The sequence below is a fragment of the Diabrotica undecimpunctata genome, chromosome 3 (assembly GCF_040954645.1).
Source record: "Diabrotica undecimpunctata isolate CICGRU chromosome 3, icDiaUnde3, whole genome shotgun sequence".
NCBI classification, from domain to species: Eukaryota; Metazoa; Arthropoda; class Insecta; order Coleoptera; family Chrysomelidae; genus Diabrotica; species Diabrotica undecimpunctata.
In genome coordinates, this window is record NC_092805.1 from 144,740,181 (window position 1) to 144,755,397 (window position 15,217).

General features: G+C 34.1%; 1 protein-coding gene across 1 annotated transcript in view; it reads left to right on the forward strand.

The window, feature by feature from the left end:
- The window catches only part of LOC140436080 (uncharacterized), a 1,443,853-nt gene that overhangs the window by 104,132 nt on the left and 1,324,504 nt on the right, over positions 1–15,217 (forward strand). The window contains exon 5 of the mRNA XM_072524787.1: positions 11,290–11,486. Within this exon, the coding sequence (XP_072380888.1) occupies positions 11,290–11,486 (197 nt within the window). The remainder of the gene's footprint in view (positions 1–11,289; positions 11,487–15,217) is intronic.

Here is a 15,217-nt window from a genome sequence, read left to right on the forward strand (position 1 = left end):
TTAATAAGAAAGCGGGAAATGTACACAGGTGTAGAATATCAAAACAAAAGAACACGTTGAAAATGTCTGCCACATTACCTCCAACCTACTTACAACAAGCAAAATTTAAAGTAGCCATTTTCAAATCATTTAGACGATGGAGGGTGCATATATTTGGAAATTTCATTAGTCTGATAAACAGAAGAGACATGAAGGTTAAATAATAATAGGGCTATAAGATAAAAGATAAAATACGTGCTGTCTAACGTACTTCCATCCTTACACCATGCAGTGACACGATATAATATACGGTTACTGCTGTATAACTTTACGAATGTATAAAAAAAAACAATAAAATTCTGCAGTGTTTTTAAAAATAAAGTTACAATTCTCAGGATTAAATTAATTTTACTTATAAACAGAAGGTATGTGAACTCCAAGCAATAAAATATAAGGTAAAATGCATGTTATTACACTTCTTTTTTATGGTAAAATTGATTAGTTTTCGATCGACGTATCGTACATCTTCGATTTCATTTATGTTATGACACTAACAAACATCTTTTTTATGGTTGTTTGGGAAAGTGTTTTGTATGTATTTACATATTTTAATTTAAAACACTATTATTTCAATAAAAATATGACATTTATATTAACACTATCCGGGGTAATTTGAGGTTTGAGTAGCTCTGTGGTTAGCCAGCCGGTCCTAAGCTTATATAAAATGTGGAGAGTGATTGGCAAGATCAGAGACCTATCAATCGTAAAAACAAATATTGCTCAAAGGAACAATGAAGTAGCTTGGAACAGGATTGGTACTATAAAGAGGACCACGGCGAGAAATAAGGACAAGCGAAAAATATCCAAATCCCAAATAAGAATTACTACTAGTTCTTACTATCAGGTCACTCAACTCAAAAGACCAAGAAATAAGCAAATAGCTAAAAGAGAAACAAATAGACATTTGCGCTCTACAGGAAACAAAAAACAAAAGAAAGTAAAAGGACAATTAAAATTAGGTTAATACACACTAATCTACAGTGGAGTAGCAAAAGAAAACAGGGCCAAAGTAGTTATAGTCTTACTAATACACCAAAGGTACCATAATGACATCAAAGAGTGTCAATACATATTAAAAGGGATGAAAAAAATAAGAATAACGAAGGAAGACCTAAAACATGATCAGAGTATACTGTGCAGAAAGTAACAAGCCTCAAACAATAAGGAACCATCTCCACATTACATGTTTAACGAAAATATTTTGCCTATCACATAGGGTATAATTATTGGGGGTTTGAAAACTGGGGACAGAAGTTACTGGGGTATAAATAGGGTAAGCAAAATAAACGATACTGTGCAATGGCACTCAGGGCTTATTTGGAGAGCTGAGTCGTGGATAAGTGAATGGCAAGGGGTCGGATTGGGGCAACTACAAAAAAATGAAACAAATGGATACTTACATGAATCTCCTAGACCAAAAAGTTAACAAAAAACAACAAGAAAGACCTCTAGCTATTTGAAATAAGAACGCCGCAACTATTCACAAATATTAACCTTTCCTTAAAACAAAACAAGCTAATGTCACAAAAATATGAATCTAGCTGTCATATGTCAACATCGAATTTTTGAATTTTATAATAGAGAACAATTAAAATGACAGCATAGCCACACCCTAAGATTTACAATATTAATTATTAAAACTTAAATTATGAAAGCAATTATTATTTTATTCTTTATTAATTTTTTGAAAGTTTAAAACAAAAAAGTTACCTTGGTTCCACAAAAAAAATGCACTAGCACTTCTGGGGTTAAACTAAAATTATACTGGAATTTCTGCTATGCATGAACAAAAAGAACTGCTTCAAATAGTCTAAAACGTTAATCAGCCGGGGACAAACATAGGTGAGGAAGGAACAAATCAGCGGCACATTTTTACAAAACTGGAACCATTGCACGTAACGTAACACGTACTGCATAATTAACTGCAAAGCTACCAATCTTCCATAAAAAATGAAGAAACACAAGAACAATACAAACTTGACAAACAATTTGGACCCACACTGTAGGCCACTGCCTCTGACAGCGACCTAAACGAGAGTGAACAATTATCTTCTAAATTCATGCGCACAATATTGGTATAAACAAAACGTATAAACAGGAATATTTATTTGAAACGCAGAATATCCTAAAATCGGTTTAGATCAAAGAAAATACCAAGGAAAAACTCATCTGTAAAATATAAACAAACTCTAAAAATGTGTTTATATTTACTCGGCGACGCTAAGAGGAATTGAAAATACTTTTTGCGTATTTTAACTTGTACTATAGGAACTGAAATACACTTAAAATATTCTTTGATGTTATTCTTTAATATGTACGAGGAGATTTCAATATATTTCAATATATATATATGTATCAAAGAATTTATAAATGCTACACATGGAGAAAGTGGCACCGTCTACAGCATTAAATAAAAAGCCAAGGTGATAAAGAAGACTCTCAAGAAAGAGTGTACACTAAATTATGACCAAGACAAAGACGTAGACTTCATTGAAAAAGTCAAAGAATACCAAAAAATGCCCGAAGAAACAGATGAGATAATCACACCCATATCTCCACAAGAAATAAACGAACTAAAGAAATAGTTCAGCGAAAATAGCACTTGGTCTAGCTGAAACTTCAAACAGAGCTTTAAAATATCTGCCAGCGAAAGCAATTGTATTTTTAACAAACATTACAAATGCAATACTCAGATACAGGTTCTTCCCAAAATGATGGAACGAAACCCACTTTATTATGATTCCATTACGATTTCTATCGAGAAAAAAACCAGCGTTTCCGCAAAACTACAGGCCGATAAGCTTACTTCCAAAAATGAGCAAAATTGTAGAAAGAATCACACTAAGCACACTCCAATCAAAAACAGACAGGTTAGGAATAGTCCCAGAAGCTCAATCTGGATTCCGAGCAGAACACTCCAGCGAACTACAAGTAAGACTAACAGAGTACATAACAGCTGGATTCAACGACAACCAGTATTTTAGGAGCAGCCTTTCTGGACGTAAGCAAAGCCTTGGACAAAGTCTGGCATGAAGGAGTGACTTACAAAATGAGAAGCTATGGATACAGTGGAGCCATGACAGAACTAATCTTAATTTATATTTAAATGGGAATAAGCCACAATTAAAGGTTAAAATACGTTAATATACGAGGAAAATAACAATACCATACATAAAAGGATTATCGGAAAAGCTTAAAAGGATAGGAAATAAATTCAACATTTCAACAACATTCAAAACAACAAACACGTTGAGATCTATCTTGTCCAAAACCAAACCAAACAATGAACAAGAAAGGACAAAGAATTGCATTTATAAAATACCTTAGCTCCGAAGCACGGAGCTCCGGAGGCCATAGTGCCACAGAGAGCGATCCTATCACCTCTACTGTATACAATATACACCGCCGATGTTCCAAAAACACCAGGAAAAACTTCATAGTGTTTATGCAGAAGCCACAGCAATTGCGGCTAAACACAGAAACATTGATGAAGCTATAAACAACTTACAGACAGCATTGGATAACATAGAGGAATGAAGTATACAATGAAAAATAGCCATTAACTCAAAAAAACTCAAGCAGTCATGTTTAAAAAGAGAAGAGAAACCCCAGACAAATAGCTTCGAGTACAAAACATGATCTCGTCAAACGGAAAAGGGAAGCAAAATACCTAGGAGTCACAATCCATCAAGAACTAACCTTCACGCAAAATGTGGACCAATCCATCCAAAAAACAACCACAGCCAGAGCAGTAATAAGACTGATAGGTCGAAAAAGCTAATTAAGACTAAAAACGAAAATAAGACTGATTAACAGCATCATACTTTCCATAATAACATATGCATCTCTCGCATGGGGACACATAAGTAAATCAAACAAAAATAAAGTACAAGCAGCACATAATAACAACCTCAGAGAAACAGTAAATATACCCAGATATGTTTCTGAACGTTTCCTGTTCAGAGAACTAAAATAAGTAAGGGTGACAGACATGATGGAAGAAAACACCAGAACAAAATTTGCTGACCTAGAGAGACCCCAAGCCCGATGCTGCGGGAGATAATAAGATATGATGCGTTCCATCGATGGAAAGCAGCGAGGAATGCAGTTAGTCATCCTTTACTACACAGCATCAGTCTGAACTGAGTTGGTAGAGGTACATGGTTTCATGATACGAGTAGACAGCAAAAGTCTATTGCGAGTAGCATGTGCTTACAGGACTGTATCTACCGCGGCCTTGTGGACTATCATGAATGGTGTTTCTCTGCTTGTGTTAGGAGTACAAAGAAGATAACTCTACGAGAGAAGAGAGTATTTGACAGCAGCCATAATAAATGAATAAAGAGAAAGATCAATATAAAGATTGCGAGAAAGGTGTAACAACGCGGAAGATGTTGCCCAGTGGACCAAGATGCTTATCCCGAGCCTAATGAAATGGGTGGACTGTGGTCACAGACGACAAGATTATTTCCTGCCCCAAGCGCTCAACAGAAGATATGTGTTTTACGGCATATCTTAATAGGTTCAGAAAGACAGATACAGATAAATGCCTATACTGTAAATACTCTGACACTGTTACCCACACATAGTTGGAGTGTAATAGATGGACAGTGGAGAGAAACAGAATGTATAGAGAAATAGGTACGAACCCTGTTACTGTAAGGGAAATGATCCTGAAGATGATGGAAAGTAAGGAGGGATGGAGTATTGTACATAATTACATCCGAACAGTAATTAAAAAAAGAGGAAAAAGGAAAACACCAGCAGGGCCAACGACAGAGATAAGATCTAAATAAGAGAAGGGAGTGCTCCTTAAGTATAGTCAGCCTTACAGCGGCTATCCCACTTTCGGGATACACAGTCGGCACAGTCAACTGCGGACAAATAGAAGAGGGTGTTATATTTAGTAGGCAAGAACAGGAAGGCATCTGTTTGTAGGAACTCCTTCTTCTAAAAGGAAATGTGCTCGGATGTGCCACTCTAGCCTGAACTCAACACACCCTAGCCATCCCTAAAGATGGGTTAATTTGGTACGGTTTTTAAAAAATTTCCACGCACAGAAGATGGTATGTTCAAAACCAGACCACAATAGCGTATACTATAATACCCTGATATATTCTTTCATAATTTTGTATGATCTTTTGGCTCGTATTTGCCACAAATATCAGCTGCTAATATTAGTTCGTCTTTTTCAGATACTCCCTTAATATAATTATTAAAATTGTAAGAATGGTTGGTCCTAAAGGAAACCGTTCTAATACAGCAATTAAAAGAGACACTGTAGAGCAAGATTAAAAATGAAATGAATGCAGGTGTTCACAATATGTAAAAGATGGATCAAACTGGTGAGTGAAGGATTAGTCGATTAAATCATTGCCCATCGTTAAGTTTTGGGCGTCTATATTACAATTTTCATATATGTAGTAGTAGAAGATAATAATATATTCTTTGGTATACGAATAATTCATATGAATCTCTAGTTTATGGTGTATTGTGTGTATTGAATAGCGTACTATTATTGCTCATAAATATGCAATAACCATTTAAGAACATCGTTTATTATTTTTATTAAAAGGAGCATGACATACAGATTTTTTAACCCCCAGACATTGCTGAAATATCTCATATTTTTGTAACATTTATTATAGTTAATAAAAATTCACTTTAAGATTTTTGGATAAACTGAAAATTTTATATTATTTTAAGAATACTATAATTTATTCATTTATAAAAACTAAGAAACTCTTACCATGTAGTAATAAATTTTAGTCGTGTTTTATTTAATCTCTCTGAAACAAACAAACTTTTAGATTTCTTAATAAGAAGAGAACAATGAGAACTTTATAATGCACTGTCTTACATGGGTAATAAATTATGGTATATTAAATGAATACTGGTGGAAAAAAGTTAGAAGTCTTTTTTGTCGGATGTAGAAAAGGTCTTGAAAAGGGTCTGGCTCATTTGCAATTGAAGAGACGATTCACAAAGGGAAGAACCTCGTCTTTCTTGAAGTGCTTTTTCCTTTCAACTTTCCACTTAGTGTCTAACAAACTTTTTAAATATAAGCAATATGGAAATTCTCCCTCAAATTATCAATGAGACTCTTTTCATTTTTAAATGGGGAAGATTTGCTCTACCAGCAGCGGATTGATATTCCTCCAGTTAGTGAGAATTTTTTGTACGGTCATTACGTATTTAAGAGATGTAATGCGACGATTTATTTTTTTGTGTTGTCGTGTAATGGAAATTGATTTATTTATATGTTGTAGACTTATATCGTTAAGATATATACAATATTATACAGTATTTAGTTTAAATAAAGTTGTCAAGTTAAATAACAGTATTACCAGGAGTTAATTACACAGATAAATGACTAATACGTTTTTCTTATTAAAAAAAATATTTTTTTGTTGGTTTTTTTATTTTCATTATAGTTAACTGCAAAAGTACGCTTTTTTTCTTTATTTTTATACACATTTGTTAGTCTAAATGTTTCAAAAATTTTTGTCCCAAAGCTTTTTTTTTATTTGGAATTAACGTGTCTCGACTACTTGGGGTTTACAGAGTTAACAGTAATTGTTACGCTTATTATAATTATACAGGGTTAACAAAAACAGTTAGTACATTATCTATGCAAGTATAATATATTTACTTTGAAAATTCAGTTGTGTAACTTTTCTAAAATGCATTTTTTTAGAAGTGCATGCGTTTTTTTAAAAATTACAGTGAACAAGATAATCCTTTAAGATAAGGATGACTCAGCGATTTTCCACGGGTCTTATACATATTACAATACTCAACAATTGAAGTGGATAATTTTAAAATTCCTAAAATTAACATATAAAACTATTTTTAAAATCATTTTCTGTACTATACTCTATATGCTATCTTGATTGCCAATATTTTTTGCATGTGGTTTGTTTCTCCCTATTCTTAACGAACCTTATCTTGTAGAAAAAGAGACATGTTGTTCCAAACAAGTCAAGAAATCTATTTATCACAAAAACATTATACCGCAAAGACGTTTAGAACTAGTGCAGCTCGAGCAATTAGTTCGTTGGATCCAACAAGGCATAAATCAACAAGAGGTTGCTGTGAGGCTAAATGTGTCGCAAAGTGTGATAAGTCGTGCATGGAATCGGTATGTAGCAACTGGATCTGCAACATACAGGCATGGAGAAGGAATAGAACGATCTACAACTCGTCGGGAAGATCGTTTTGTAGTTCTGGCGGCAACAAGAAACCCAACATTTACGGCAGAATTAGCAGTATCTTCAGGCATGCTACTGGACGAGCGATTTCCAGTCAAACTGTCAGAAGACGGTTACATGCATCCAATTTAAGGGCTAGACGGCGCGCTACCCATCCACGACTAGGGAGCAGCGGGCATGGAGATATCGCTGGGCGATGGAACACTATCAGTGGAATTTCGAAAATTGGAGGAATTGTCTCTTTACTGACGAGTTCAGATTTTGTTTGTATACTAATGATGGCCGAATATTGGTTGTCTCTTTACTGACGAGTTCAGATTTTGTTTGTATACTAATGATGGCCGAATATTGGTGTAGAGGGAAAAAGGACAGCGTAACAATGAAAATCTTAGAGTCTCAACTACTCTCTTTGGAGGTGGATCCGTTTGCGTCTGGGGAGGCATATGTTTTGACGGTCGCACGGACTTAGTCGTCTTAATTAATGAGACAATGACTGCTACACAATATCGAGACAGAGTCATAGTACCAATAAATAGTTGTTTCATTTTTTGGTGCAATAGGCGAACAATTTGTTCTGATTGATGATAATGCTCGCCCTCACCGTGCAAGAGTTGTCAACGAGTGTATAGAAGCTCATGGCATTACAAGAATGGAGTGGCCACCGTGTTCACCTGATATGAATTGCATTGAACATGTTTGGGCCGAAATGTCTAGGCAACAAAACAGGCTCCTTCAACCGCCCCAAAACCTTAGATCAGTTGGCCAATACATTACGCGCGATTTGGGAACGTATACCGCAGCAGTTCATCAATAATTTAATAATAGAGTTAGACCACTAAGGCTACACAGAGGTGAACTCACACACTATTAATTTTTCTTTTCGGGATATTAGAAATTGAGCAGGAATAGAAATTTTAGGTTGTTAATTTTACAATTTTTGTTTATTTTCTATTTTTTTTTTCTTAAAGAATTTCTTTCTTTCGGTTTATCTGTATGAAAATACGAAGTAAAAATAAATCTTTATTTATATCACTCAATTTTTCTATTGGACCTTATGAACAAAACATAAAATACACATTTTCATAATATCCACTTCAATTGTTGAGAAGTGTATTATCTGGATGATCATTAGAAATTTATCTGCCTCAACAAATGTTTATAAACAAAATAAATTAGTTGCGTAAACACATTCTAGGTATATGGCTTTACACATATTTTGCATAAATAATAGTAATTGAAATATTAATTCTTCAAAAAATCTAATTTTCATGACCATTTATTTATTGTGGTATAAAAACTACATTATTTATTATTTTAAATGAACACAGATGTCCACAATCAATATTTGATATATGTAACTATTTACGTTATCAGCACTAAGTAATAGAAATCTGGTATAGATTTGATGCTTCTACTTTACATTTAAATGTTTATCAACGAAAGGAAAAAAATTTTGCTGACGTGGTGTGCTGGTCAATGAAAAAAATACTGACACCAGAAACATTACTCTGATATTAACGTTGTTATTTTCTTTAAATCTACATATATGTGATGAAACCGCTGCTGTAGATTTATTAGTTGTTTCTGACTAACAGGAAAACTGCTGGCTTTAATGAAAGGATACTCTCTACGAAACATTTTAAACGTATATGAGACTGGACTATTTTTTAGAGCATTACACAACAAAACTTAAATTCTAAAAGAAGAAAGGTGCATTGATTTTATACCCATTATTATAAATATTTCCAAATTTAGCCATGTTTTACACTTCTTCTTAGGGGAAAAATCACTCATCCCAGATACCTACAGTTTAAAAAGAATTGAGCTCTCGTGGGACTCTTTTTGGGTTATCAAGCCCTAGGTGACTTGGTATGCTAGAGTATCTCACAAAAATTTTCGTACACATCTGGACGTCACGAGTACTATAACTTTCTGCATGGCCTTATAAAGATGTTCATTTAGACACAGCTGTTTTATGTTCCCTAGGAGGTTTGTTCAAATAACACCACTAGTAGATAAAATAATAGGTATTATCTGGATATTTGCTATTCTCCATTATCGCCTGATTTGTATTTCTAGATCTAAGTACTTAATGTACGTATTTAATGCCTTAAACAAACTTCTGCTATTAAGATATGACCGATTTAGCTGTCTTACTCTTCGCACAAACTCAGAAGTTAGTTCTAGATAATAAGTTGTTCTTTGCAACCCATGGAATCTTTAGCGCATCCTTTTTGTTGAGACTGTATGATACTGTTTAGAGCGTAGTGTTGGTAGATACGCCGGTCTACACATGATGTAGTTAGGCGGTACTTGGTTGGACCTTGGGTGTTATTTTGATACTTTGCTATTAGATAAATAGTTCCCTGTGTCAAAAATGATGGTATTTCCTGTGGATTAGAGATAACATAATTCATCACCATTGAAAAACACTTATGATACTTATGAAACACACTTATGAAACTTTTTTAGCCAAAAGTTTTGAACTCCCTTTGGTCCAGGAGATTTCCAGTTATGTAGCTCTTTGATAGTATATGAGACTTCTTTAATGGTTAATTGTTCGTAAGGAATATTATTGTAATGCTGACAGTTGTTAGTTGTGCCTTCAACTTCAAGGTGTTATGAGTAGCTCACGTTGAAAGTTGATTTCACCAAAACTCTTGAATTTTTTCTTGGCTTGGATATGATTTATTCTCATTTTCCACAGTGAAATTAGGTTTCCTATAAAACGCTTTATCTGCAACTTTGTATCTCCTCGGGCGGCCTGAATAAACAAAGAGTTTTTGTTTTAATGTGTCCAGGCATTGCTGAGGTTTGTTGTTTTCTGGATCATGTCGTGAGTGCCTAAGAGTATATGTTTTAATGTATCCAGGCATTGCTGAGGTGTGTTGTTTTCTGGATCATGTCGTGAGTGCCTAAGAGTATATACAATATTTCTTCAGCTCTCTTGATGATTTTTTTACTTTTTACGCGTCGTATGTATTCCGTTATTCGTCCAATGTCCCTACGCAGTAATTAAATCTTCCTCAGCAGTCGTTTTTCCCGTGGTGCTATTCTGTTTCCAGTTTTTCCGATGTTGGTACCTCGTCGTGCTCTAATCTTAATGCTCATAACATTAGCAATAATTGCTGTTGCTCCACAGTTAATCAGCATATGCAAATATTCTAATGTGTATGATTCTGTGATATAATTGGGTAGGACTTGAGTATTCACAATTTGTAACATCGCTTCTAGTTACTTAGAATAGCGCATAACAGCGCTTCTAGTTTCTTAGAATAGTTTATTTTGGGGTCTGCGAAGTGGCTTTGTTCCACTATACCTACTCTTGTACGGCACGTGCCGTCCCGTTTACCATACTATCGTGCAACTCGTTATTGTCCTGCTGTGTATTATTAAGTTAAGTTTCTTGTATAGGAAGCTCAGGAATCTGCTCATTAGCGATTTCATTGAGGACTTGGTCTACAATTTGCTCTTGGTTATGAATCTCTCGTTCGATTTCGCTTCTGATCATGTCGCGTCTATTCTCTGGAATAAAATTGTTTCCTATAATTACCCGGTACTGGTCTGCTACTCGTTGTTCAGATACTTCGTTCTGGGTACTCCCTGCAAAATTCGGTATATCGGTTTCTTGACCGAGGTTTGTCACCTTGCGCAAAATATTTTCATTCATGGACACAGTCCATTTTAAGTACTATAATTACGATTATCATTATATATATTACACGTACGATTCTTTCTTTGGCTTTATTAAATGGTGATCCTGCTTCCGGTATTATTACACTAGAAGAAATATGTGGTAATATCAAAATTTGCTATAAAATATACCGGTCTTTTGATATTTAGTTGAAAACACAAATTTTATCATTATAATAATAAATATTCTTAAGAGATTTATTATTTGATCAGGAATATGGAGTATATTTCAAAAACTCACATTTACCTGTCGCAGTATGTGTCTTTAAAAAGTTTCTGGTGTAATATTTTTTTTAAATTAAATTAAATTTACTATTTTAGTCTTTTTTATTTTGCAGAACTGGAGGCATCCTCAGTAATGTTCATCAAAAGCGTCGCGCTGCCGGCGACGGCATGGATGCCGAAATGGACGATCCAGAACTAGTTTTCGAAATGTCGTCGTCTGCCGGTCCACCGAGTGGGCACTTGGGGTTAGGGGGAGAGTGTCAGTGCCCCTGTGATCATGTCGTTTACAGTCCAACAGCTTACACTACTTGTTTACAGGTCAGTTAAATTTTATTTGCTATACGAGTTGTATATTTAGGTTAATGAAGCGTTTGTGTCCGTTGTTAATGTATTACATTCAAGGAGTAAAACACTGCTTTTGTGAAATTTATACTCATGAAATTCTTCTATTCTTTCCTTTTTTAATTAATGTCTGATTTTGTTAGTTATACTGCCAGCAGCTTATCTACAGTAACTTATTCATATTTTAAGTGGTTTTCGAAACACTTTTTTGCCCATATACATGGTATCCACAAACTCTCCTGACAAACGAAGACCGAAGATTCCTCAAATAATATTAAGACAATTCACCTAGTCCGAAAATGCTTCCGAAAAGGGAACAAGAGCTCTTTGAAGACGGCTGCTTGCAATTAGTTTTTTTTTAAAACCTCCAGATCTATTTAGAAAGACCAAAACTGGTATGATTATTTATCCACCAGAGTTTATTCGATTCCATTTATTGTTAATTTTTAGTACCGGTCATAGGCGTCCGTTTTGGGTAAGTCAATGGTTATTTTAACGCATAACTTTTTTGGTTTTAACCTTTAAGTATTTAAGATGCTAGATAATTAGATTTTTAGATATTCTAGTACTTAAAGGTACTATTAATTTAAGTCGGTAGGATACACCGTTTTCGAGAAAAATCGATTTGAAAATTTTTCATTTTTTCGTTAAGAGAGTTAAATTAATATTTTTTGCAGTAGTTGGCATTGAAATGTCATTAGAAGTATAACCTAAATTTTCCATTGTCAAATTGTTGTCAATTCGTGAAGTTTCTTTTTTAGTTTTTACTGTGCGCCATTCAAACACAACAATTTTAATTCAACAAAAATGGTTTTTAATGAGGAATATGCTGATATGCATTTAGTGATTGCAAAATAAGGTGTAATGCTCGAGCAGCAACGTAGATACGCTGAAGATTTTCCTGATCAAGCGAAACAAGTTCAGTGTTCCCAAAAAATTATGAAACAGGGCGATATATTGATGTAATATCAGCACATTTTATTTTAATGAAAGTTGGCAAAAATTTACAAATTAGCGTTCAAATACTATCTGCCATGTATCCAACAATTTCAAAATCTTCCGCAGGAAGTATCTTGCATAACGAAAATTTATATTCTTTTCATTAAAAAAAGAAACAAGCTCTCCTACAAAGAGATTTTCCTGCTGGTGAAGAAGAAAAATAAATATTGTTTTGGATACATTTTGTTTTGCGACGAAGCTACATTCACAAAAAATGAAATTTTTAATGTACATAATTCATATTATTATTTGTTCGTTGGTGACAATCCTCACGTTGTTAAAAAATTTATGGATCAGCATAGGTTTAGCATAAACGCCTGGATAAGAGTAGTTGACGATTATCTACTTGGACCCATGGAATTGCCTGCTCGTTTAAATGTTGCTGATTATTTAAATTTCCTGCAAAATATTTGACCTGATTTGTTAAATAATGTGCCTTTAAATATTCGGCAAAACTTGTGGTTTCTACATGACGGCTGTCCGGCCAACTTTAGCAGGAATTTACGAGAATTTCTTGATAATGACTACGAAAGCCACTGGATTGGAAGAGGCGGTTCAGTTGCTTCGCCAGTAGGGACGCCAGATCTGAATCCTTGAGATTATTGTATTTAAAAATATATAAAAGCACTTGTTTATTCCATTTTGATACAAAATCGTGCACAACTTTGATTAAGAATACAAGATGCCTGCAACAAATTTAGAAATGACTTTTGAAATTTTTGCAAGAATTCGTCGTTTTCTAAGAAAAATGAAAAATTCATGCATAGAGACTAACAGTCATCACGTTGAGCATTTTTTGTTACTATCTACCTTTGATACTAACTGGTTCTTCTGTTCTTCATTTTTAATTTTTAATAAATCATCCCAAATTTTGGCATATGCAGATGATGTTGACCTAGTTGCTAGCACAACACGCAAGCTAGAAGAAATGTATACCATCTTGTCAAATGCCTAAAAAAATATGGGCCTGCAAATAAACGAGGAGAAAACTAACATAATGGCATCAACACCCAACAATGGAGCCAGAAACATCGGCCACCAATTCACGGTTGATAACTCTACCTTTGAAGTAGTGGACAAATTCACATACTTAGGCTCCCTGATCACCAAGGAGAACGTCATAACGGAAGAAATCAAGCGAAGAATAATCCTAGCAAACAAATGCTATTTTGGACTGAGTAGACATATGAGAAGCAGAAACTTAAGCCAAAAAATAAAAATAACCACATACAAAACCCTTATACAACCAGTGTTTACATATGGATCAGAGGCGTGGACTATTTCCAAGGCAGATGATAACCTCCTGATTATATTTGAACGAAGAATCCTGAGAAGAATATTCGGTGGCATCTGTGAAAATGGTGTTTGGAGAAGGAGGTACAACTACGAGATATATCACAGATATAAACATATATTTGGTGTTAAAGACGTAGTATCTCTTATAAAAATAGAAAGACTAAGATGGGCAGGACATCTGGCTAGATCACAGCAGAACAACCCTCCTAGAAGAATCCTTATGTCACAACCTGTGGGAATTAGAAGTAGGTGTAGGCCAAAACTCAGATGGAGAGATGGTGTAAATGAGGATGGTAGAAAAATAGGAGTATCAAACTGGCAACAGTTGGTAATGGATAGAACTGACTGCCGTAATAGACTTGGGAAGGTCGAGGCTCTTTTATAGGGCTGTAGCACCAATGATGATGATGATTTACCACCTTGTTATTTTCCAGCTATGTGTCAAAGAGAAATTGCAATTATATATAGTTAAAAACATTTTGATGAATTTAATTAGAAAAAGATGTATTTAAAACTTAAACAAATTTTTTTATTTGGGAAATTTTTTATTTTTTGCAATTATTACCAAAAACTATGTAAAATTTATATGCTACACATAAATAGCTTCTAACAACATGACCTAATATTAAAAGAAATGTGCAGAAATATAAAGGTACTTGAGATGTTGTTTAAATGGGAGAGTTCTTATAAAATTAAAATTAATGCATATTTATCTATGTATGTATATTTTACTATCAAAATTACTAGGAGCACATTATATAATATACCTTCACATACCTAGGATCTAAATAAAATAGGATTGTAGCACACGTACGAGAATATAATCCGCTTGAACAAGCAAGAAGCATTTTCAGACGTCTTAGGGTGTGCCATTATAATACACGTCTAATACCTCAAACATTAAAATTTGAACACGTGTTCTTAGATATTAAGCCTTACTTATGGCATAAAAGTGTATACATCTAATTTCTCATTTAAGTACTTTTAGCCCTTTATCTTCGATGTAGGTCAGCGGTCATAAATAAATAAATCAAGCAGAAATAAATCAAGGTGTTTATAGATCAGTCGGAAATTCGATAGCAGTTAAATATATTGATGTTCTTTTTGTACCCAATATCATTTGATTCTTAATAAAAACTTGGTTATAAATAAGTACTAAGAGCAAAAAACGATTTTTAATTTTTGATCTTGAATTCTCGACACCAACCCTACAAGTTTGTGTTATACGAATTTGTATTTCGATTTGTTTGTTGAGTAAATTCCTTGTTACTAAGTAAAAACGGTTTTATCGTCTTTTAAAAAGCCTCTTATTATATCCAAATACTCACGTAATCGCACGCATTTCCATTTTTTTTTTCAGTCATACTTACGGCAGGATTCAAACTAACGATCTTAACTTGGCTTATATTTCC